Source organism: Mauremys reevesii, linkage group 26 (genome assembly GCF_016161935.1).
Source record: "Mauremys reevesii isolate NIE-2019 linkage group 26, ASM1616193v1, whole genome shotgun sequence".
Lineage (NCBI taxonomy): Eukaryota > Metazoa > Chordata > Testudines > Geoemydidae > Mauremys > Mauremys reevesii.
In genome coordinates, this window is record NC_052648.1 from 11411115 (window position 1) to 11436501 (window position 25387).

Below are 25387 nucleotides of genomic sequence, written 5' to 3' on the forward strand. Positions count from 1 at the left end.
CTCTGTGTGGGGTGGGAAGGGGTCATTGGGGGCATGGCCCCAGGTCCAGCAGCGCCTGGCCCCAGCTGAGGGCTTAGTGCCTCCTTCGGGATAAGAGATTCCCCAGGGCAGATCAGAGGGGGAATGCGGCCGCAAAGTGTGTGTGTGGGGTGGGGGAGGGCGGCGCGCTGGGAACCCGCCCCCTAGCAGGGTGATGGGTGGGCTGCAGTCACCCCTCACCCCCACCCCAAATATGGAATTGATGCCAAACCTAGCGAAAGGGGAACCCCCCAGAGGATTCTCACCCTGGTTAGGGCTGATACTTTCTGTGCACTGATCCCAAACACACAGTTCAGGAGGAGCGTGCAAAGGCAGGGGGTGTCTCCAGAGGCTTAGAGGGCAGGTGGTTCGCCTCGGCTTGCGAAGTGGGGCTCTGCTCTGGACTGAGGCTCCTGCTGCTTGGAAGAAAACAACCAACCCTTTTTCTAGCAAAAGTCAAGAAAGCCCGAACCTGGAAGATTGTTCCCTTTTCCCCCAGGGCATCACAGGGTGGCAGTGTGAAACGGGCTAACCTGATCTTGGTGTGCAAGGCACATTGACACTAGGGGGTGGCGCTGGGGCAGGTCACGTCTATGCTAGGGGTGGCACTGGAGCAGTTCATGTCTACGGTAGGGACGGTGCTGGGCCGGGTCACATCAATGCTGGGGGTGGTGCTGGGCCAGGTCACGTCTATACTAGTGGGTTGCACAGGTGCACCAGCATCAACGTAGCCGCTCCAGTGGCCCAAAGCCTTCCAGAGCCTGGGCCAAGGCCTGCGGGGGCGCTCCTCCGAGCAGCAGGAAGAACGAGCTTTGACCAGGAAGCGGCACAGCGCCCGCATGTGACGAGCTGCCTTTCTGCCCACATGAAGCAGGGGATTAGCCCCATACCAGGGTGTTCATTTAAAAGTAACGAGCCGGGGAACAAAGGCTTCGGGGGGCTAATCCTCTGGCTTCTGGGGAACCATCATGGCATGAGGCCACGTTAATCCCCACAACCCTGCACAGAGACCTTGCTTTGCCCCGAGGGGGGCAGCCAAATGGTGCCATCCAGGAGCCGGGGGAACGAACAGCTCAGAGACAGCCATTCGCATGGAGCTTCGAAGCCTCTGTAGCCCTGGCTGATGATTGACCATGGCCCTGTAGGCAAAGCCAGCGTCCTGCTGGGTGCCAACTCGGCTCAAGCCTAATGTGAAGACCCTTGTCTGTCTCTCGCCCTGTTCCTTTAGCCGGCCAGCTGGTTTACCAGGCGGCTTCGCCGGACGAAGAGGCCCTGGTGACGGCAGCCAGGAACCTCGGGTACGTCTTCCTCTCCCGGACACAGGACACCATCACCCTCAGCGAGCTGGGCACGGAGCGGACGTACAGCATGCTGGCCATGCTGGACTTCAACAGCGTCCGCAAGAGGATGTCCATCCTGGGTGAGCCGGCCGGCCGGGGGCTAGTTACGTGCTGGTCGCTGCAGATCGCTGCAGGCCTAGCCGCTGGAGGGCAGCATCGCTCCCACCCGCGAAGACCCCCGAATGGGAGAGGTGCTTTTCAGCGGTCGCACTAGGGGGTGCGGCCAGGCCACCGAGAACCAGCCCTGAGAGTCTCCCTTCGTCTTGCTGGGCGCCTCTGGTGCCTTTATGCAAACCTGGCCCTTAACGGTGGGGGGGGGTCTCCCCAACCCCCATGGTGTTGTCCTGCACCCCACAGTTTCCTCGGCAGCCGGGGAGGGGCCGTGGGGTGAGGGGAGACGCAGAGTGCTCCGTGGCTAAGCAGGCTCCTTCCCCGCAGTGAGAGACCCCGAGGGGAAGATCCGGCTCTACACGAAGGGGGCGGACGTGGTGATCCTAGAGAGGCTGCGTGAAGATGGGCCTGCCACGGCTTTCACCCAGCTGGCCCTGGATGTGAGTGCGGGACCAGCCCTGGGAGGGGTGGGCTTACGGCTGCTTGTGCTCCTTCTTTTCCCTACGTCCCGGGTGTGATCTCACTCTCGCTGTCTGCCTCTTGCTCCAGCTGTCTCCCTAGCTCCACGTGACTTGATTCAGTCTCAACCCTGCATGGGACAAGGGCCCCAAAGCTGCCAGCGTGATCTAGGCCTGGCAGCCTCTGCCAGTTTGCTCCTGCTTCCCCAGAGCTGGATCCTGGCTCCCCCGGTGCATCCACGTCCCGGGGTGACAGGTGCCGTTACCCTGAAACTCTGACAGCAGCATCAGCAACTCTTGTGATTTTATGGCAGCTCTTGTCGTATTTGATGTTTTCCCGGCTCCAAGAGTCATGTGATTAGCTGAGACACTCAGAGGCAGATTAAGCTTTTGGGGGGCTCTGGGTCAGAGCAAGTGGGGCCCCTCCCCGCCCCTTCTGCCTGCAAGTCCTCCCTCCCCATGCTTGTGCTGGGGAAATGGGGTCGGGGCGTGGGAGCTTGCCCTGTGCCCCCACCCAGCACTCCTGCCGGGAGCGGGGCTGGCACGCGGGGGCTTCCCTGGCTCTGCCTGGGTGGCATTACTGCTGGGGAGCGGGGTCAGGGCACAGGAGCGCCAAGGGGGTGGAGCGAGGCAAGTCCCCGCATGCTGACCTCACTTCCCGGCAGGAGTGCTGGGCAGAGCGGGTCGGGGCGCGGGAGTGCCCGTTTTTCCGGGCCCCTCCAAGTGGACAGGGCCCCTGGTCACGGGCCCTGTTGGCCCAGTGGCTAATCTGCCACTGGAGCAGCTCAGCTTTCATTTAAAAAAGAAAATGTTTTTCTAGTCTTCATGGTTGCGGAGAAAAGCTTGAAAACGGAGCCCTGAAGGCTCAAACCCAGAAGGCACATGAAAGAGAACCCACCCCCCACAGTTATTATTGCTTAAAAAAATCTCATGACTTTTGAGCCACCCTGGTGGTTTTCCAGGACCTGCCTCAGGACGTTTGGATGCCGGTGGGGTCAGAAGGGTCCTTCAGCACCGACCTCTGGAGCTCCCTGTTGTAGCTGAGTAGCCTCCAGGAGGTCTCTGTGCTGCAGCTGGCAGTGGTGGCAGCCATGTGATGGCCGCTGTCGCCAGGTTAACACTGACCTAGCTGCAGTGTAACTGACCTGCCTGCTGTATCCCCGTCCGTCCCCTCTGCAGAGCTTCGCAGAGGAGACCCTGAGGACCTTGTGCCTGGCCAGCAAGGAGGTGAAGGAGGAGGACTACGCTGAGTGGAGCAAGAAGCACCATGAGGCCAGCGTCTTGCTTCAGAACCGTGCCCAAGAGCTGGATAAGGTGTACGAGGAGATCGAGCAGGATCTCCAGGTAGGATCAGGCTCTCCAAGGGCCGGGAACTCAGTGGGGGCCTGGTACGGGTGGGAGGAGGCAGGATTCGGGGCTGGCTTGGCGTGGCTGTTGCAGAGTCTTATCTCTGGTGTGAATCCATGGGTCTTGATGGTGTCACAGTTTGCCAGCATAGGGCTTAGGGAGAAAGGCCTCCCCTGCTCGGTGCTGACCTGCACGGCCCACCTGGAGGAGGGAGAGGGCCGCTTGGTGTCCGTGGTCCTCTGCCCACCGTGAGGCCAGTCGTCATGGGTGGTTTTTGTGATGTGGGCATCTCCCCACTGGAGACTGGGCTGAGAATCCACCAACTCATTTCCCGTAGGGGCCACCAAACAGCCATCATCTGGGAATGGCTTTTGGTCACTCCCCACCCGGGCAGGAGTCTGCAGGACACGGCAAGCAGAATTGTGATGGAGAGATCATTTATGGGTGGGTGGGTAGACCAGGGAGCAAGCCCCACCCCTGGATCCTGCCCCACCTCGCTCCATCCTGCGTGCACTGATCATTAAACCCTCCCACGCTCCTCTTTCTCCAGCTCCTCGGAGCCACGGCCATTGAGGATAAGTTGCAAGACGGGGTCCCCGAGACCATCCAGCTGCTAAAAAAGGGGAACATTAAAGTGTGGGTGCTGACTGGAGATAAACAAGGTACAATCCACGTGGAACCTCAGAGCCGGACTAGAACCGTCCGTTCTTGCCTGGGGCAGGATCCTCCCCCGCAAAGACCCCCACTTCGTTGCTGGGCTCTTTCTGGGACAACAATATGTAGCATTTTCCATGGGTCTCTCTCATTTTATGGAGGGGGAAACTGAGGCAGAGGGAGCAACCTGCCCAAGGTCACCCAGCAAGAGCAGGGCTAGAACCTGTCTCCTGCTGCCCATGCACGTGGGAGCTGCCCAGCCGTGCTGGGAGCTGCATAGCTAGTGCTAGGAGTGAGTGGGGGCAGTGCTGGGATATTCCCCTGCTGCCGGGGGACCCCCGTTGTAGCAGCAGCTTGGTGACTTGTGCGTTGCAGAGACAGCGGTGAACATCGGCTTCGCCTGCCGGCTGCTCTCGGACGACATGAAGATCCTGGAGGAGAAGGAGATCTGGTGAGCGGGTTCCCGTCCCCTCCCAACGCCTGTCTGATAGAGCAGCAGGCGGGAGATGAAGTGCTCCCTGGGGGATACGAGCCACACTCAGAGCCATGCTAGTGCGTCTGCAGCCTCTGTCTTGTTATTGCAGCCATGGGCTCCTCCCAGCACCCGCCCAGCTCTGCCAGTGCCCCTTGGTCCTGACCCGCAGCCCCCTGCTAGCCCAGCCCTGGGCTCCCTGCCAACTCCAGAGCTCTGCCAATACCCCGCAGGGCCCTGCTAGCCCAGCCCTGGGCTCCCTGCCCACTCCAGAGCTCTGCGATGCCCCTCACTCCCGACCTGCAGCCCCTGCTCTCCCACCACTTGGCTCCCCACCACTCCACAGCTCTGCCAGTGCCTCTGGCTCCCGACCCGTAGCCCCCCTGGAGACTAAAGCCCACTGTTCCCCTGCAGAACAGGAGCAGGAAAAGCAGCCACAAGGCTCCTACCCCGTGAGCCCACATAACCCCCAGCTGCCCCTTCCCCAGGGGCTAGGAGTTCAGTCTGCACGGCCTGTTCGGGGCAGGGCTGCGTGCCAGCCAGGGGGCTGATTCTGGAGCTGTGGGCAGGTGAATTCCCAGCTCGGGGAGATGGACCCCGGCTGGCGCTGATGTGCGAAGCCTAGAGGTGTCGCTGCAGTGGTGGGAGGGGCTTGCCAGCCAAGTACGATCCTGTCCCTGGGTAATACCTGGGGTGGCTGGGCTCTCCTGCAGCTCGGGCCACCCTGGCTGCCCTGGCACAGTCACAGCAGGCATAGAGGGTTCTGCAGCCTATGCCCAGAGCTGCCCAGCCTCCCCAGGGTGGCCCCTGGCTCGCCTTGGCTTTGCCCCCACGTTCCATCCCCTCCCTGCCCCTTTCTTGCCCAGTGAGATGCTGGAAGCCTGTTGGGTGAGCAACAACCACCTGGCCAGCAGCGGGGAACGCCTCTGCCGGTTCCAGCAGCACTCGGGGGTCTTGCACCAGGGGAAGATGGCCTTAGTCGTCACCGGGGACTTCCTGGTAGGTGCTGCTCCGCCGCGCCCTCCCCTTCACCGCGCAGTGCCAGATGGACCGTAGTTATCTCCCTGGAGTCCAGCAGAGAGCAAAGCGGGGTAAAAACCGCCTAAGCGAGGCCAGGGGGAGATAGAACCCAGGAACCCAACCCCAAGTGCCCGGCGTGGGGCCCATGGCGAACGCCAGGTTATTGCCTCATTTCTACAAAGCCTCCCCTTCCCGAATGATCCCAGGATCACCCCACCTGCCACTGGAATGCAGCCCCCTCTGGGGCGCAGCACGGCAGCTGTTTAGCAACGCACAGCAATGCCAGCCAAGAGTTCAGGGCTGGAAGTGAAGATGGGTCTGGCCCCACCGGGCACCGCAGGGGGAATGGAAGGAAGCTGAATGTAGCTATAGTTACTAAACGTTTCTATGACGGTAGCGCCAAGCGGTCCCAATCAGGCTCAGCATTGTGCTGGTGATGCTCGGAACACACAAGAAGACGTGGGTCCCGGCCCTGCCCTGAGCCGTTCACGCTTTAAGAAGAGCGGAGCGGTGGGGCTGGGGCATGGGGAGGCCAATCTAACTCATGGTTATGGACACGAGCAATTTAAAAAACTAGATCTCAAAGTAAGTGTCCAGAAGCCTCTCCAACCACCCGCCCCGGTAGATTTCTCCTCGGCAGCAGGGGAGAGGGGGTCTTGAACGGACATTTAAAGGAGATGCTGGTGGTGGCTTCTGGATTGGACACTTTGAGTTTCCTATCGTGCCTCCAGTCCGAGGGTCTCAAAACGCTCGGTGAATGAGGGGGAGAATTTGCAAAGTGCCCAAGGGGTTTAGGAGCACAGACCCCAGTGTATGTCGATGGGCCTCATGCTGCTAAATCGCGGGGCCACCTTGGAAAATCTTGCCCTTCAGCTTTACGGTGGGCAATTCTTACCCTGTTCTAGAGGGGGAAACCGAGGCAGGGAAGTGACTCTCCGGAGGTTGCGGAAAGACTCGGTGTCTCAGCTGAGAATAGAACCCAGGAGTCCTAACTCTCGGTCCTTAGCCTGAACCTCATAATCATCCTCCCCCTTCCCCACCAGCCAAGTGGGGTGTGGCTCGGGCACGGGGCTAGCACCCCTCGCCCCTGGGGAGCCGCTGGTCTGATGCCATCTCATGTGTCTCTGCTCTGTCCTCAGGAGAAAGTCCTGGGCACTGGGGAGAAGGTGAAGAGGAAGGAAGGTTTCTGGGCGCGGCTGGCCTGCTACAAGGCTCAGACGCAGCCGGTGGCAGACAGCTCGGTGGAGAAGGCCTTTGTAGACCTGGCCACCAGCTGCCAGGCCGTGATCTGCTGCAGGGTCACCCCCAAGCAGAAAGCCCTGGTAGTGCAGCTGGTGAAGAGACACCGGAGCGCCATCACGCTGGCCATCGGGGACGGAGCCAACGACGTGAACATGATCAAGAGTGAGGCCTCAAGCTGGCGGGTCGGGGATTGTGTGAGCTCAGGAAGCCCTGCGAGCTCAGCACAGACGCCTCCTCCATGCAGGCTCCTCCCCTCTTCAGCTCCCTGTATAGCAACCCCTCCCACGCGTCATCAGCCGGGCTTCACCCTGTAGCCTTCTGCACCCCAGCACAGGCCACTGTCACTCGAGTGAGAGGAGTGACTCTGTCAGCTGGTAGCAGTAGTAGGCTGTTCTCTAGTGGCCCAGCCACTTTGCCAGTATGTTACAGCCACAGGATGAATCCATGGTGGCCCTGGGATTCCCCTTTTGTGGCCGATCGGTCCAGAGCTCACCCGCAGGGGCTAGGTCTCAGGGCAGACGCAGGTCAGTCAGAGCGAGTCTAACCCAACCCCACAGGACCGGGGCTGATTTCCCCTGCCCGGGGACACGTTTATAGTGTTTACTCTGCGGCCCTTCAGCCCTGCCTCTCTCTCTCTTTCTATCCAGCGGCTGACATTGGGGTTGGAATTAGCGGGCAGGAGGGGATGCAGGCTGTCCAGTGCAGCGACTACGCCCTGGCCCAGTTCCGCTACCTGCAGCGGCTGCTGCTCGTGCATGGCCGCTGGTCCTACCTGCGCATCTGCAAGTTCCTCCGCTACTTCTTCTACAAGACCTTCGCCGGCATGATGGTGCAGATCTGGTTCGCTTTCTACAGCGGCTTCACGGCCCAGGTCAGGCTGCAGCCCTGGCTGTGCTCAGAGGGTGCGGTCGCGTCGTGCACCCTCACTCCCCCTCCTACCCTTTGCCACCCCAGCCAGCCCTTTCCCTCTCCTCACAGAAGGGTGGGATGTCAGGCCATGGCTGAGGCTGGCTGCAGCAGCACCTTCTGGGGGTGGACATGTGTCCTTTGTCCTGGTAATGTGCCCGTTTCTGGTACCTGGGGGCAACAGCTCAGCAGTAAAAAATCCCCACGGGGTGAAAGCTCCCCTGAATCCATTCCAGGTGGGCCCAGAAATCCAGGCCAGATTGTGCCCAGGGCCCTGCGTGGCCCTGGAGTTTGATGCAGCATCCAGCCTCTGCTACAGAATTATCCACTAGGAATCTCAGCTTCCACTGGAAAACAATCAGGCCGAAGTTTGCAAAAGTGACTCCTGATCTTTGGGTGCCCAGGTTGGGATGCTGTAGAGGGGCGAGCGCTGGGCACCCGCGCTCTGGAAACCGGCTCCTTTGAGGGGTCTCAGGTTGGGCTCTCAAAACCACTAGTCCCTTTGAAAACCTTGAGCTGAATTTCTAGCTCTTACGGTCATGAAGAAAACCTCCCAGACATGGACTAAGGGCCCGCTGATGCGGTGAGGCCTGCAGGGAGTCTAAAACAATAGCTCTGAGAAGTGTGTGCGTTACCTCTGAAACCTAGTGATGACCATGTACGTACCAACATTCTTAACCCTGACCCAGCTAAAGTGCTAATCCCACAAAGCCAAATTGCGTCTCACGCCTTCCCAGAGGCGAAACCCGCTGCCTCCCCCGGCGACAACTTCCACCAACCACTTCTGCCTTTGAGTCCAACGTGCTGCGGCAAGTTGAAAATTAAACTTTTAGGAGCAGGATAAAGTAAACGCAGACCGATCTCAGATCCTACAAACCTGGGGCCTCTGTCCCTACTGTCTCGTCAATTTCATAGTTAATCCTCCATTTTTTTACCGTGTTGGAGGCGAGTGCAGAACCTCCATTCTGCGGCAGATTCGCAGGCCGTTTGGGTTTGATCCAGAGTCCGCTCGGACTTGGTACTGACTGCAATGATTGGACTCTTTTAGATCTCTCTGGCTGCGGGGCCCAGGAGACTTTGCTTATGTCCCTCTTGTTGCCTGCTCAAAGCACCTGGGTTTGTTCTGATTGCTTTCTCCCGGCTCTCCCCCTTTAGCCTTTGTACGAGGGCTGGTTCCTTGCACTCTACAACGTGTTCTACACCGCCTACCCCGTGCTCTCCATGGGACTGATGGAACAGGTAGCGTTTTCCACTTTGCTGCATGCTGCCGGGGACAGCCCTGCCACTGGGCTGGGGGGTGGGAGGCCTTGGGTTAATCCACCCATTCTTTGGATTGAATACGTGTGTTTGCCAGATTGTGAGCTGGCTGCCCAGCCGCGGGAAATCAGAATCCCTCGGGCTGACTTCAGTGGACTCTGCGGGTTTACATCGGGTGGGGATCTGGCCGTCAGCCTGGCCACACTTGACTGTGTTCAATCACATTAAATACCCCGACAGTCTTGCACATTCTGCATGCTAGCACCCTGCCCTGCCGACCCACCCTCAACGGCCTCTGCATGTATATCCCAGAGAGCCCAGCTCAGCTCCCAGCAGCAGTGCGCTCTGGGATTGGCATCGTAGGATATCCCGGGGACCCCAGGGGAATCATCGAGCTCCCAGAATCCCTCCTTTCCTGGGAATCGGCGGTAGTTCCGCAGTGCGTATCTCACAGAAAGGTGCAGGGGTGACCCTCGCTGTCTCCGGTTTAAATAGCAAACGCCCGTTGCAATGTTACTCTAGTTTTAAACGCATACACTGCTTTCCACCCCGGACGGAGTAGTCCATGGTACAGGTGACCTGCCAAGGGTATGGCTGATGCTGGCTTAGTGCCCTTTGCTGGCTTACAAACAAAGACTGACATTTTTTTGGTTGATTTTTTTGGCACTAATTTTTTTTCCTGCTTGTTTTTACGTTCTGACAGTACCGGGTTTACACGCCTCAGGGGCCTCGGTGCCCCAACTGTGGCCCCACCCCCCTGCTCCACCCGCACGCCGCTCCAAGGCTCCGTCCCTGATTGGCCTCTTTCCCCCGAGGCCCCGCCCATGCTGTGCCCCAAGGCCCCGCCCCTGCTTGGCCTCTCCCCCCCGAGGCCTTGCCCACCTCTCGCTCTTCTCTGCCCCTCCCCACATTTGCTCCTCTCCGCCCCGTCCCCCTTTTGTGAGCGGCAGGCGGGGGGCCTCCAGGCAGAGCACAGGCGGAGAGGGAGGGTGGGGCCACAGACCAGGCACCGGGGCCCACAAAAGATTATTCCAGCCCTATATTCTGATGTCAGGTGTTGCCTCCCGTTTTTCCTGAGACGCTCTGCAGCTGCATGGGAAGCTAGCAGGGCACGACAGGACAAGAACCAAGGAAACTAACCCCGGTGGATTAGGGAAGGGAATTGTGGTCAGAAGGCAGGATTTGCAAAAGCCCTCAGTGCCATCCTAAATCCACTCTCACGGATGTCAGTGGGAGTCTGAAAATCGCACCTGGGTGGGTTAACACACTTTGCTTTTGGTTGATACGTCTTTAACTCAAACACCTAACAAGCTGCTGGGAGGAAAACGCTCTATGGTAAAGATTCAGCACCTCCTGCTCCTTCAGTTAAGGGCCAAGAAAACTCCCCATCCCCATTTCTGGGTCTTCCTATGAGATCTCCAGCAAAAGCAGAAATTTACTAAAGTAAAAAGCCAGGCAGAAACTCTCCGCCTTGTTTTGAAAAGCACTTTTCAAGTCTCCTGACTGGCAATCTTAGAGAAGCAAAGCAGGGCACAAACCCAGATCTTCCCCTATGAGGAGGACACAATCAACCCGGTTATGGACCCTCCAAGGAGAGGTCGGCCCCTTGCAGCATCTCTGGCTCGGTCTCTCCATCTTTCTTTCCTCCAAGATGCTCCATGGGACTTAGAACCCCAGAAGGGTCGGGGTGGAAGGGACCTCGAGAGGTCATCGAGTCCGGTCCCCCCATGCTGAGGCAGGACCCAGTCTACCTTCAGGCCTGGCCGTGTCCCTCTTAAGTGTCCTTGATCAGACTGTGCCTGGTACTTCCATGCCTCTGAACCGCTCCCCACTAGGAAATGGTAGCAAGGGCTCACGCTACCCCATTGGTGAGCGGGGGCTGAACTCCATCTCCCCTGTGCCCCTCAGCCGGCTTCTCCTCCCTCTGCTGTGGTCTGGGATCTAGGCCTCGGCATTTGGAGCTCCTAGCTGTGTGCGAAGGCCACACACAGAGATCGCACATGTCCCTGGCGCTGTAGCACCCCAAAATCTCATGCCCCCCGCCCAGCACAGGTGGGTGGATGGCTGGCTCCCCCACCGGTCCCTCCCTAATATCTCCACCCCTCCACCAACCTCATATGGGTGGGCTCCTCCTCACCCCAGGCTCATCATGGGTGCATGTAACATGGCTGGGTGGGTGGCCTCATTAACGTGGGTGGCATCTGCGTGTCAGAGACCCCCATCTCCCTTTCTTCTGGCTGCTCGGCAGGACGTGAGCGCGGAAAAGAGCCTGCAGCTCCCCGAGCTCTACAAAGTGGGCCAGAGAGACGAGCTGTTCAACTACCGGGTTTTCTGCGTGACCCTCCTCCACGGCACCGTCACCTCCTTGGGGAGCTTCTACATTGCCCTGTGGGCCTTCGAAGACAGGGTCGGCAGCAGGGTCGTCGGCGATTACCAGTCCTTCGCCGTAACAGTGGCCACCTCGGCCTTCCTGTCTGTCATTGCTGAGGTGAGCCTCGCTTCCCCCCCCCCCGCCCCATCTCAGAGCAAGGAGCTGGGGGGGGGCACTCTCGAGGACAAAGGTGGCAGGGCAGCATCAGATAAACTGGGCCTCATTAGGAGCAGCATCTCAGCAGATGTAGGACCTTGAGCAGCACCAAATGGGCTACTGTTGAGGTTGTGGGCCTGAAAAGCCCCCCAAGTTTCCAGGCCTTGACGTGCGGGGACCAAACGGGTGTCGTTCCACCGGAGTCGAGGGCTGAAGCTGGCCTGGTCTGTTCTAAGCCTCCTTGGCTGGAAGGGTTCCCTGGACGCAGCCAATGGCCACGTGGGGGGAGGCGCTGCAGTCCAAAAGGAGGTTGGCTCGGCTTGGCGTGAGCCGTCACGGGGGGCTGGCGCGAGTTGGGGAAGGGGCCAGGGCTGGCGATGAAGAAGAGGCCATTTTGCGGCTGTGAGGCGCCGGGTGAGGGAACTGCTTTGCAGGGCTGGTGGGAACCCGCAATTCTGGGCAAACGGTTCCTTCTGGATCGGAGCGAAACCCCAGCGTTTCCCACGGAACGAAACCTGGAGAACATTTTGAGTCAGGGCCAGCGAAACGTTTCGTTCCAGGAACGGTCCCACGCTTGGGGTCGAGACGGTACAGATGTGTCATTCCCACATCACTGGGTCTCGTTCGTTTCATCGCTGGTGTATTAAATGTAGAAACGTAGGGAGGGACCGTCTGCGGATTGATTGCAGGCTGTGCCATTGCAGGAAGCCAAGCAAATAACCCCATTCACAAACATCGCTGGCTCCGGCTATTTGCGCCCCCCCCCCCCCCGCTCCTATTCAAAGGCTGTTCCAGAACCTCCCTCTGACGGCTGGAAAACTTCTCGTTTCTACCCTCAGTGCATCCGAGTCCATAGACACGTCTAATGTTAAATGTAAAACTAGAGCTGAGGTTTTCCTGTACTCGAAAGATAAAACTGACGTGAGGAAGTTGAACCGTTGTGACCGGGGCAAAGGGAGACGTTTCGGCGTTGTTGAAATGAAACGAGAAAGTCGAAACAATCCTGTTAGGCTTTTCCCGTCGGAAATGGCATTGAAATGACCGCGGCCCCGTGGGACGTTTTGATTTTGGTGAAACTGCGTTCGCTGGTGGGAAACTGCTCTGTCGAACCCCTTTTCAACCCCTTTGAGCCTCTCAGACTAGGAGATGAACCCACATTAGGGAAAGTGCTGGCAATCTCCCCTGTTGGTTCCACCCCTGCCAGTGGGTGACCCAAACACTTCCCAGCCGTTGCTAGCCCTGGCTGCACTCCGCTAGCATCAGCTGTGTCAGGGGCCCTATACAGACAAGCCTCTCTGGCGAGCACTGTGTTCTTGGGGAACATTTCCACTGGCACTGGAGGGGTAATTCCCAACTCCAGAAGCTCTGATTGAGCTAGTGCAGTGTGTGCTGAGGCTGCCCGGGTGGCAGGAAGGGGTGACCGTCCCAGGACGAACCCCTCTGAGCTCTAGGCGTGTCCTCGGGGCGCCTTTCCCCTCCTGCATTTTTAGTGCCCTAGGTCAAGCCAGGCTACTGCAGGCATGTCTGCCTGAGCAGCAGGTCACAGCTCCAGCTCTGAGGCAGACCTGCCCTCACCCTTTTGCAGAGTGGGTCTGATTGGCACGGGAGAAGCACTAACTGGATTTGGGTGCCCCCTCGCATTGACCTTTACATCCCATCTCTAATACCACCAACCGGACTGGCCCATTTGGCAACAGTGACTTTCCTCAAGGCTCAGCCGTGGCCTAACTCAGGGGTCCCCAATGCAGTGCCCGCGTCCTGGCCGGTGGTCGAGCATCCGCCGAAATGCCGCCGAAATTCGGTGGTGACACCTCTGGATGACACCGCTTGCCGCCGACAAACGGCGTCATCCAGAGGCGTTGCCACCGAAATGCCGCCGAATTTCAGCGGATGCTCAACCGCCACCACGGTCCTTCGTCTGGCGCCTGCCAGACGAAACGGTTGGGGACCACTGGCCTAACTGCTGCCCTGGCAATCAGCAGGAGAGTTAACAGCCCCAGAATGAGGCCAGAGCCGAGCGCTGGGGCCAGTCCCACCTGCTGTGTCAAAGGCCTGGGAGAACTCTCCTGGGTTGAAGGCTCTGCGAGCAGCTCTGGGGAGCAGAGGCTGCCGGTTCCTGGACTCAATCCCAGAGCTGGCTGCAGAGTCTAAAGGGTTAACGGGCTGCCGGTTCTGCTTCTTCCTGGACAGATCGTCATGGACATTAAGTTCTGGACCGTTCTGACCTTCCTGACCATCGCAGGCAGCCTGATCTTCTTCTGCCTCTTCTCCTTCCTCACCCAAAATTTCCCGGCCTTCAGAGAAGCCCCTACCGTCTTCCGCTTTCCGGGTAAGGCGCCCCCAGGGACTCCATGGTGGAGGGACTCGCATCTGGGGTCGCTCCCTCTCCCCACTCCCGCCCCATTTATCCTGAGCCCTCCTCTCTCGTCCCCCTGCTCAGCGGTGTCAGCAGCAGGAAGTCGGGGCCACGCGGAGTGGAGTGTTTGGAGACACCGCCCCTCCCCCTCCCCCGTACAGCCTGTGGGATCTGAGTCACGATCCCATTGGCCTTAGGCAGAGCCCTAAATCCATGTGCCCCTGGGCTGTGCTGGGAGAGCGGCGCCCTGATTCCGGGTGAGCTGGGAAGATGCCCTGGACGCTGCAGTTGCCTCAGGGTGAGGTCTCGGACCTTCTGTCCCCACCGACCGGGCCCTGGGTATAGGGTCATTAGGGTCTTTCCCATGTCCTGTGCGACTCACCCTGGCCTGCATCCTATTGACAGATGCCTCCCGGAACGCCCTGACCGACCCGTACGTCCTGGCCATCGTCCTGCTGTGCGTGGTGGTGAACACCATCCCCTCCCTCACCATCCGCCTGCTCCGCGTTATCACAGGCGCCGGCACCATTCAGGATGTAAGTTTAGCTCCGGGTGACGGGGTGGGAGACCAGCATCTCTGAAGGCCCTTTCCTCGCAATCCAGGCCCTGGGCTATTCTCGAAGGGTCCGTTGCCATGCCGACCTGTTTGCCAGGCACATCAGCACGTCTCTAGCCTGGGTGTGGCTGGATTTATTAAAGGGGTTGGCCGTTGCCGTACGTGCTGGGATAAGGACAATCCACTCTCATGCTTCAGGGCATCAGATGATCACCTTGGTGGTCAGGAAGAAAAGGGGCCAACCCACCACTGGCACATATGGCATGATACATTGATACAGGCTCCCCTGAAGTATCAGGTACTGGCCATGATTGAAGCCCTGATGCTGGGCTGGAGTCTGATCTCGTTCTATGAAAGGGTCCTTTGGTTTTCTGTATTGTTGTGTGATGCCATCCCATCCTTGGCAACGAGATCCTGTGTGTTCTTTGGAGTTGAAATCTCCTGGCCTTTTCTCATCGCATTGTGGTGGGAATGGCCAAGCATCACCCGTTTACCCCCATTGTGAATGGGGAAGCAGGAATATACATTGCCAGCACCCCCTGCTTTCCCCTCCTGGCTGATGGCCTAGCAGCAAAGCCAGCTGAATTGGTGCCCCCCACAGGCTGAGCAGCGCTAGCGGGAGGCTGCTTCCCCCGGCTCTGCTCACTGGCTGGGTGGGAGGGAACCAGCCTGCGCAGCAGGGAACCTGCTCTGCCCATGTGACAGACGGGACCCCGAGAGCTGAAGAAACTCGTCCCAGGCCAGACAGGGAGGCTGGGGCAGACCCCAGATCCCTCAGAGTGGTGCCTTCACCCCAGGGCCAACCTGCCTCTCTCAGCCCGAGTTCTCTCCCTTTGGGGGTGGTGACCTTTCTCTCCTTGGCCCCCCTGCAGAAGATCAGCGCCAGGGACATACGGGTGGCGGAGAGCACCGTGGAGCTGAAGTCGCACTTCCGCAGGGGCTCCTTGCAGCGGCGCTCCAGCTACGCCTTCTCCCACAAGGAGGGCTACGCCGACCTCATTACCAGGGGCGCCAGCCTGCGGATGAAGGACTCCAGGAGCCGAGGCCCCGTGAATGCTGGCAGCTACCAGAGCATCCTGCTGCCCACCAGGGAGGGCGCAGCTTCAAGCCCCAGTGTTGTCCTAAAGGAATACAATTAAAGGGATTTGATGTTTCACGCTGCTTTTGGACTTGGGAAACTGCTTCCCAGCTGGGTCTGGAGGTTGCAGACGGTGAGTGCTAGCCAGGCACTGAACTAGCTGCACCTCTCCTTTAAGGGTCATTTTTTCTATCTTTTGACTGCCAGAGAAGTACTCCTTTGCCAGCCTTTCTGCAGAGCAACAGTGACACCTGGTGGCCACTAGTGTTATTTGCAGGCGTGAATTATCTGTGGATATTCCCTCTGGACCCCTCACTGTTGTTTCAGGATATGGTTACTACATCATGCCAGCTGCTGTGTCAGGGCGGAGTAAGGGTCTCTGGGCAGGAAAATAGTGCCCTTAGCAACACTGATGGTCAGAGCATGAATGGTCCTTGCCTGACACAACTCAGTCTTTCATACACTGTGCTCAGAACTCTCCTGACTTGGCAGGAGTACACAGAGCGGAAGGATGGTGGCCTCTTTCTGCCCCAAAGCTCACCTCTCAAGCTCACTGAAACAACCTCTGTGTTGTAATGAACTAGCTAGTGCTTGTGTGCACAGCTGCCCTCGCCTGGATGGACTCAGAATTGCTCCAACTGCGGGTCATAGGCCCTATACTGTTAACAGGGATTCTTACTGACCTTAAAAGACCAAGGCCTGTGGCTTTGGAGCAGGAGGATATGGATCTTGTATCTGCTACAACTGTGAAAGTGCAGGCAGCCTGTGCGTGCCACAGAGTAAGTGGGCGTGTGTCTGGCCCCAGCTTGTTATGGTACATTCCGTGTTCCGAATTAATAAAGTGCCCCAGTACGATAAGAGCTCTGGGTCTGGCTATTTAATGCCATATGGGTCCTCTTGAAGGGCTGTCTGGGGATGGATTGCACCCTCAGCAAGTTCGCAGCTGACACGAAGCTGGGGGGAGAGGTATATGCTGGAGGGCGGGGATAGGATCTAGAGTGACCTAGACGAATTAGAGGATTGGGCCAAAAGAAATCGGATGAGGTTCAACAAGGACAAGTGCAGAGTCCTGCACCTAGGATGGAAGAATCCCATGCACTGCTACAGGCTGGGGACCGAGTGGCTAGGCAGCAATTCTGCAGAAAAGGACTTAGGAGTTACAGTGGATGAGAAGCTGGATATGAGTCAGCAGTGTGCCCTTGTTGCCAAAAACACCAACAGCATATTGGGCTCCAATACGATTATTCCCCTCTATTCGGCACTGGTGAGGCCACACCTGGAGTATTGTGTCCAGTTTTGCCCCCTCCCCCGCCCACTACAGAAGGGATGTGGACAAATTGGAGAGAGTCCAGCGGAGGGCAATGAAAATGTTCAGGGGGCTGGGACACATGACTTAGGAGGAGAGGCTGAGGGAACTGGACTTATTTAGTTTGCAGAAGAGAAGAGTGAGGGGGGATTTGATAGCAGCCTTCAGCTCATAGACTCATAGACTTTAAGGTCAGAAGGGACCATTATGATCATCTAGTCCGACCTCCTGCACAATGCAGGCCACAGAATCTCACCCACCCACTTCAATAACAAACCCCTAACCTATGGCTGAGTTATTGAAGTCCTGAAATCGTGATTTGAAGACCTCAAGCTGCAGAGAATCCTCCAGCAAGTGACCCGTGCCCTACGCTGCAGAGGAAGGTGAAAAACCTCCAGGGCCTCTGCCAATCTGGCCTGGAGGAAAATTCCTTCCCGACCCCAAATATGGTGATCAGCTAAACCCTGAGCATGTGGGCAAGACTCACCAGCCAGCACCCAGGAAAGAATTCTCTGTAGTAACTCAGATCCCAACCCATCTAACATCCCATCCCAGACCATTGGGCATACCGGTACTTACCTGCTGATAATCAAAGATCAATTGCCAAATTAATTGCCAAAATTAGGCTATCCCATCATACCATCCCCTCCATAAACTTATCAAGCTTAGTCTTGACGCCAGATATGTCTACCTGAAGTGGGTTCCAAAGAGGATGGAGCTCGGCTCTTCTCAGTGGTGGCAGGTGACAGAACAAGGAGCAATGGTCTCAAGTTGCAGTGCGGGAGGTTTAGGTTGGATATTAGGAAACACTGTTTCACTAGGAGGGTGGTGAAGCACTGGAATGGGTTCCCTAGGGAGGTGGTGGAATCTCCTTCCTTAGAGGTTTTTAAGGTCAGGCTCGACAAAGCCCTGGCTGGGATGATTTAGTCCTGCTTTGGGGATTGGTCCTGCTTTGAGCAGGGGGTTGGACTAGTTGACCTCCTGAGGTCTCTTCCAACCCTGATATTCTATGATTCTGTGACCCTTCCCTCCTGGGAAGTCCGCCTTCTCCCATCCCCTCCCTGCATTTCTGTCATGGAGCTGATGTCTGAGCTTCATCTGGGTCTGTCTTCTCCGTGGCTTGCCGCTTTGGGAAGACTGGTTGCTCTAGGGTTTCGGTGCCCGACCTCAACCTCATGCACAGGCTGCCCCACTCTAGCCGAACTATTTCGTTGCCACGAAGCTAGGGGAAAAAAAAGAAACTGCTTGTTGGACTCCCTGGCTTTGTAGGCTAATCCTTTGGTGTGCCTGTTCCCCCACAGGCTGCAAAGAAAAGAAAAGAAAGACAAAAAACCTCCCTGACTTTCAAGCAGCCAAAAGGAAAAATGTGTCCTTTTAAAATCCTGAGGTCTGCACCTCTGGTTCAAAATGATCCCACCGCTCTGCCACCATGTCAAGGCTGAATCCCCACTTTGGCACTCCGAGTGCAGAACTGAGGGGCCCGCAAGGATTCTAAGAATTAATACTGGCCACTCCAGGCTTGTATTAAACTCCCAAGGTTACAGCTTCTCTCTGACGTTGGCTTGGTAAACGCTGCCACCACCCAAATGCAAAAACTGCCTTGGACCCAGGAAGGAGCACTTGGGAATTCCTCCCTGTGGGTACCCTCAAGCCCTTTCACCCCCGCCGGCTCCCCTTCCCCTCCCCCCCGGGGAAGAGCTGAGAAAGAAAACAAAGGAAATTAGCTGTTGCCACCAGCTAATCAGAAACATGCCAAAAATCCAGTCCTGGTCTTAAAAAAGATCAATTTTATTAAAAACAAAAAGGAAGAAAATACATCTGGAACTTAGGCTTTTGCTAGATTTTAAAAGAGCAATTCCCAAAAATGAAACCCCCAAAACAGCTTCTTGGGAGTTCAGCTTAAAGGTTACAAGCAAACAAAAGCATCTGGGGTGAGCACAGAGGGGTCCACAAGCCTTAAAAAATAAACAGAAATGAACCTAGTTGCATCTTTCTAAACATTCCTAATTTACTTACATATTTGGGTTGTTAAAAGTAGCTCTAGATCTGATCCGATGACTTTCATATCTGGTTCACAGCATTCCTGCTGCCCCCTCCCTTCAGCCCGAAGAGAACAACCGCAGACAAAGGGAAAGGTTTGTTTTCAATTTTAAAAAGTTTTAGCCTTTCCATTGGCTTTTTTGAGCAGGTGCCCGCTTCCTTGTTTTACCTGGGGAACTTTTTAACCCTTTACAGGTAAAGCAAGTAGAGAACAGTTACCAAGAGGGAGTTTATAGCTAACTGGCTGGCTGGGTGTCCATCAAAGGGAGCTATTCTCCACCCACCCCCCCGTTCATTTATGACACCTTGTTCTGGGATTGGTAGCAGGCTAGATGCTGTCAGGGGTATTTTCTCTGGACCCAAAGGCCCAGCTGCTGCTGCCTGACCAACAGAAGGATTAGGACATTTCCTCATTCCGAGTCTGACTCCAGGACTGGATATGGTGCAAGGCCTGTCTGGGTATCATTGAGACGTCTTGTGGGGTGGATCTTTTCGCAGGCTCGGGGCCTGATCTGGCATTTCCCTGCTGAGGTGCCAAGCGGGTGAGACTCCATTGTGCTCTTCTGCAGCTGCCTCAGCTCCCCCGAGCTGATGGAGGAGCAAAGTCCTCCAAACTGGGCTGCTCTTCAGCCTCTCTCATAAGACCAAGCCAAGCAGGTGTCCCACAGACCTGGAAGGCAGCAGATTCAAAACCCACCGAGAGTCTGGCACGCAACAGGCGTTTAACCTTTGGAACTCCCCACCCCTGGCTCTCAGTGAGACAAGGAGCCTAGCAGGGGAGGTGAGAACACTGATTAAGTAGATGAACCTTCCTGCTACAGGGCACAAACCAGCTTCTAACTGGTGGGGTGGGGAAGAAACTTCCCACAGGGGATGATTATTTCATAATTGCCCGTTAGGTTTGCTCTGTGCTGTCCTCTGTGCCATGATCTTGAATTACTTGGACCTCTGGTCGGATCGGATTTAGCCTCTCCCCAGGCCTGACCCTGCACTCCTGGCAGTTAGCGGGAGCTGGAGCAGGCCCTGAGTTGCTAGATGCTAGGTCCCCGTTAGCACCATTGGGAGCGAAGGGTGCGGCTGTGCACCTCAGGGGGCTGGGGCCTTTGTCAGTGTGTTGAGCACACTGGACCCATCTGCCCTCACACCCCCCACATCTCTATTCATGTTCCAGCAACATGCTGCAGTCACTTCGCCTGACTGTGATGGGCTGCACTTACCCTGCCCTGGACAGCACAGAGTTAACTCCTCAGCCACGCCCCCACGTCCCTACTGGGCATGCCCAAGTGCCGTGCTAGTATAAAAGGGAGCAGCCCAGTCCAGTCTGGGCTGATGGCTGGAGTGGGAGGGTGGATCTTGCAAGCTCCAGTCTGACAGCAACCACAGCCCCCAGCTGTGGAAGCCAGAGGTGCTGAGACTCTGGCAGATGCCCCGATACTTGCTGATGCCCCGGGGGATTCATGACTGCTGAGCACAGCATGGGCTGGAGATTGTGGAGACACCCAGGAGTCCTGGCTGCAGGAGTCATGGTAGGAAGTAGCCCAGGGGAGGGACTAGCCACAGTCCTGAGCATAGTTGGCATGTTGTGGCTGGATCCCTGCTGACTCAGCGGTGAACTCACTCGCTGCTGTCAAGGCCCTGGTCTGGGACCCCCAGATCGTGGCCTGCCACCCCGTTGCCTCTGGCCACTGGACCTTGCAGGCCTGAGGTGGAGGGCAGCTCAAAGGATGGGGTGCACTCACCCTGCACTGGGTGGGGACCTAGGGTGACTAGATGCCCTGATTTTATAGGGACAGTCCTGATATTTGGGGCTTTCTTTATATGGGCTCCTATTACCCCCCACGCCCTGTCCCAATTTTTCACGCTTGCTGTCTGGTCACCCTATGGGGACACCCCCTGTCACACTGCCCCACCCCAGAAGGCTGGGTTGACACATGGGTAGGAGATGCCCAGGGAGGTGGCTCCACAACAGTTCTGACACTCGCTGCGGGACAACACAGGCCCGTGTCTCGGTGACGGTCTCTAACAGCTGATGAATGAAGTGGCTGATGGTGCTTTACCCATGGCCGCAAAGGGCAGGTGTCTCAGCCTGCCTCGATCACCGGCAAACTGGCTCGCAGCTTTGCACGGCGCTCGGGGTTTATGCGGCACGTCGGTTTTCTTTTTCTGTTTTCATTTTCGCCCATCCCACCGTTAATCAGGTGATGGGGAGGCTGAGCTTAGAGTGGAAGGCTTGTCCAGTGGTTAGAGCACTAGCCCTGCACTTAGGGGGCTGAGGTTCAATTCCCTGCTCTGCTACTGACTTCCAGTGTGACTTGGAACAGTCTCTTGGCCTCTCTGTGCCTCCAAGGGCAGCCTTCCACCTAGCCAGTGATTTCCCCCAGCTAGCGCCATCCACACTAGTGTGTGGGGTGGGGGGGGGGGAGAGAGATGTATTCTTTGTCTTGCGATTCCTGGGGTTCCACTCAAATGAAATGGAGGGTTTGGGGTTTGTTTGTTTTTTTTTCCCTACACAACGCCCTTATCTTCAAAATCCTGCTTAGCTGGCACCCTAGAAACAGGGAAACTCTTTATTCAGGCCAGTTCACAGTAGTTGTGCCCATTCTGTAAGCAGAGGCCTGAGCCTCGCGTGGTCTGTAAAGGGCACCCTGGGAGAAGCAACTCAGCTACCCCCTTTTAGTGACAACGTCTTCCCTGCCTCCATCTTGCAGCAGGGCAGGAGAGGCAGCTAATCGAGTGCTGATTGATACCTGCCGGTAATTGACACGGTGTGCGCTGGCCAGAGAGACCAGCGCAGTGACCTCCCCCGCCACCCTCCATCCTGCCCCTACCTGCAGCAGTCGTGTGGACCAGCCGCTCGGCCGGCAGACAGCGACACGCTCTCCTGGCGCCGTTTCATCTACACTCGCATCAGCTGCATTTTCCAGGCGGTGGCTTTTGGTTCACCGCAAGCTGCTCAGGAGTCGTTCAACTGCAACCGAACAGCAGGGCTCTGGCTGCCCTGACCCAACAAGCCCTGGGCTCTGTGTTTAACAGCGTTTTGGAATCTGTATGCAGTGCAACGGGCGAGCCCTGGGGTGAGAAGTAAAACGTGTCCTTTGGGACACCGCCAGGAACACGCAGCGTCGGGGAGAGGGTAAATTCAACCAAAGCTTCCTCCCCATCAGGGACCAACCTCATTTAACCTCTTGGCTTTGCAGAGTTGAGCTGGAAACAACATGAGAACCTTCCCGGTCAGATTGTACCCCAAATACTCATCCTGTATCCACAATCCATATCCTGAGATCTCAGCTGCGGCGGGGGGCTGATGAGGCAATGGACATCCCCCACCTTAAAAACAGTTGAAGGAGATACAGTAAATCTGGCTCGGTTTGAGTGTTTGGGTCCAAATCAAAGTTCCCGATTCAAATAACCCCAAACTCTGAAATGAAAGAGCCTAGGCTGGGGCGAGGGAGGCTGGAATAACTAGGGTGACCAGACAGCAAGTATGAAAAATCAGGACAGGGGGTGGGGGGTAATAGGAGCCTATATAAGAAAAAGACCCCAAAATCGGGACTGTCCCTATAAAATCAGGACATGTGGTCACCCTATAACTCAAGATTTGCCTCATTGAGACCTCAGGAATTCTGCAGCGCCAGTTGCATTTCTCAGGTCGGTGGTCAGCAGGCACCAGCAAGACATCAATTGGCTTATGGGCAAGAAAGGCAAATCTGGATCCATAATAAGAGGACCACTTACCAGAAGAGTGTGTGTATGTCAACTGCCCCAGCTTTAAGCATCCCCCTCCGGGCCGCGGTTCTGGTAGATCTCCCAAACCAAACTGCTTTGGTCCTGAAGGGGCAATCCACCAGCTAGCCTGGGAGGTGGCACCCGTTCCTCTGAGTCAGCTGGAGCCCAGAGGAAGGTGCCATCCTTTTTGTGTCCTCGCTGGTGCTCATTAAAGATCTACCCTATCCTGGTGTTCTCTTTGACTGACTAATAACCCTGTCTCTTCAAAACCACGGCAGCTTCATTCTGGCTTAATTTGTTGAGTTTCAGCTTGTGGCCATTGGAAAGCCAAAGGCCCGAGCCCGTAAATGTTTAGGTAATAAGGTAATAATTGGAGATATACCAATCTCCTAGAACTGGAAGGGACCTTGAAAGGTCATTGAGTCCAGCCCCCTGCCTTCACTAGCAGGACCAATTTTTGCCCCAGATCCCTAAGTGGCCGCCTCAAGGATTGAACTCACAACCCTGGGTTTAGCAGGCCAATGCTCAAACCACTGAGCTATCCCTCTCCCCCCTAAACATTTATTTTAAAATATTTTCACTGGCTTGTTAAATAAACATCCTGCTGCAGCATATGCAAACCACTCCTCACAGCTCGTGGGTTCGCACTGGAAATTTGGAGCACTGACCAGATCTGCAAGATATTTAAGACCCAGTTCCTCACATGCAGGGCAACCAGACAGCAAATGTGAAAAATCAGGACAGGGGGTGGGGGGTAATAGGAGCCTATATAAGAAAAAGACCCAAAAATCGGGACTGTCCCTATAAAATCAGGACATCTGGTCACCCTACTCACAAGTATTTAGGGGCCTAACGTCTATTGAGATCAATGAGATTTAGGTGCCTAACCAACTTCAGCACTTTTGAAAACCCCTCAAGGCACCTAAATATCTTTGAACCTCTGGCCCCAGATCAAAGCATCTATTACCCCCTTTACTTCCCTTGTGGTTCACCTGCATGGGAAACTGACTAGAATCAAAAGTGAAATGGACTCATCTGGTTTCACCACCCAAGAGAAATGAATAATCCGGGTGCTTTTCACTGCACAGGGAAAGCTATTTTGAGATAGGGGTTTATGTGTGTGGTGAAAAATATCTGGATTATTCCTTCCACTTGGATCCTGAAACCAGCTGAGTCAGTTTCACTTCTAGCCAGTTTCTCTTTCATCTTCCCATGTACATGGACCAAGACCTTCCCTTTCTCACAGCATGCCCTGGCAACAGGGACAAAATCAGATCCTCCCAATCCCAAGCATTTGAACAAAGAAAGGGGGGTATCTGTTAGCAGTACAGAATTTAGGAGAGACAGATTAGTGGCTCGGACTCCATCCAGCCAAGAGGGTAGTGGTAACACACACATACGGCAGATCCTGAGGAAACCATAAAAGTCTATGGTATCCAGCCAGGTTATAGTAGCTGAAGATCTGGCCCATGATTTTTAAACCTTCTTTTTCAACCAGACAGAGGAAAATTAAATCATACACAAGACCCCACAGCGCCCTCCAAAGGCCGAGTAAAACCGTGCCATTGTCTGACATACATGCTCCAGGGTGAATGACTAGAAAATAATTTATTGAAGAAACAGAAAGCTGCAGAAACTTACAACACAATCATGAATAGCAGAAGATGAACAAATAGAGATTTTTTTTGTTTTCCTTTTAAAATCTGCCAACAGGCTGGAGTTAAGAATACCCGGTAACCTCCCCCTGCGTGACTCACCGAAGAAGCCCAGCCCCCCAACTCCAGATTACACAGCACAGTTTGGATAAAGTGCCTAACACATACGACTCTTTTTATTTTTATTTTTTTAACCTTTGTAAATAGCTTAAACAAACATAACTGCAAGACACAGAGGAGTACCAATTGCATTTCGCTGTAGAATAGACCCGATCCCATGAGATTACCAGTGACACAGTAGCAAAATAAATCAATTCAATTAAATGAAAAAGCCATTTCAAAATTAAAGAGATGCAATTCCCCGCCCCCCTTCTCCCTCCCCCCGCCCCCCCCAAAAAGTTCATGCAGTACCAGGGTGAGTGTCACCTATTGCTATAGAAAAAAGACAAGTGATTGTTTTTCGAGGTGTTTGGGATAGTCCATTTTGGTTGTTCTTGGGATGATTTCTGGCTGACTTCGTCTTTTTTTTAATTTTTAAATTTCAGAAAAAAAGGAACAATTTTTTATTTTTATTGATTTTAAAAAAAAAAACCCAAAGAAAGAAAGACAGAGGTAAGAGGAATTGGATTCCACACCAGGCCGTGTGAACCCAGAACCGACCCTGGCTCTCAGAGCCTTCTTGGGGTAATTGTCCCCTGAGACAAGGGAAACGACTCCTAGATTCCAAAGCCAGAAGGCGTAGAAAACAAGACCTGATTCTCTTGTCACTCACTTCTACAACTAGATTTTGTAAAAACTGATTGAGTTAACCAGTGTAAACCACTGCATAGCCAAACAGTCTGGTCCAACTTGGGCTGGTTGGGCCGATATACATTTCCTGAAGCAAACCAAACCGAGCGTCAACCAGTTTAAGGGGGTTCACACAGCGGTTTGCATCGGTTTCACTAAACCGATTTAAAATCACTGTGGCAGCTTTGCAGGCGGATGAGACGTTACATGCGTGTAAATCGTGAGTATGTGGGGAGGATGATGCAAAGCCCATTAAAGTCAATGGGAATATGTCCATTGACTTCAACAGTTTGAGACCAGGCCTTCCCTGAAATCAGTGGAGTCACACAGGTTTTAAACCGGGGGGAATCAGGCCTGTAACCTCTAAACATTTTGCGTTGCTTTCCTGAGATGCAGTTGGGAGCCTGAGCCTGCCCTCCTTACCCAGCCTGACTTAGGGGCGTCAGGAACAGGCCTGGGATCGATGACTGGAAGTTTCTTGAGCGCTGGAAATGGACAGAGCTGGAGATACTCTCCCACTTGACCCTGC

General features: G+C 55.6%; 1 protein-coding gene and 1 long non-coding RNA gene across 2 annotated transcripts in view; one reads left to right on the forward strand and one right to left on the reverse strand.

Annotated features, from left to right (window-relative positions):
• Positions 1-16184, forward strand: part of ATP8B3 (ATPase phospholipid transporting 8B3) — a 46025-nt gene extending 29841 nt beyond the window's left edge. The window contains exons 16-28 of the mRNA XM_039515787.1: positions 1247-1438; positions 1797-1909; positions 3107-3271; positions 3825-3936; positions 4304-4379; positions 5267-5399; positions 6560-6824; positions 7310-7533; positions 8724-8807; positions 11074-11313; positions 13543-13681; positions 14114-14244; positions 15137-16184. Coding sequence (XP_039371721.1) covers positions 1247-1438; positions 1797-1909; positions 3107-3271; positions 3825-3936; positions 4304-4379; positions 5267-5399; positions 6560-6824; positions 7310-7533; positions 8724-8807; positions 11074-11313; positions 13543-13681; positions 14114-14244; positions 15137-15403 — 2141 coding nt within the window. The 3' untranslated portion in view covers positions 15404-16184. The remainder of the gene's footprint in view (positions 1-1246; positions 1439-1796; positions 1910-3106; positions 3272-3824; positions 3937-4303; positions 4380-5266; positions 5400-6559; positions 6825-7309; positions 7534-8723; positions 8808-11073; positions 11314-13542; positions 13682-14113; positions 14245-15136) is intronic.
• On the reverse strand, positions 4065-5756 carry LOC120391746. The gene is made up of 2 exons (XR_005591467.1): positions 5638-5756; positions 4065-4359 (listed from the first exon to the last, which is right to left on the reverse strand). It is a non-coding gene; the product is annotated as an uncharacterized LOC120391746 (long non-coding RNA).
• Positions 16185-25387: the final 9203 nt, after the last annotated feature.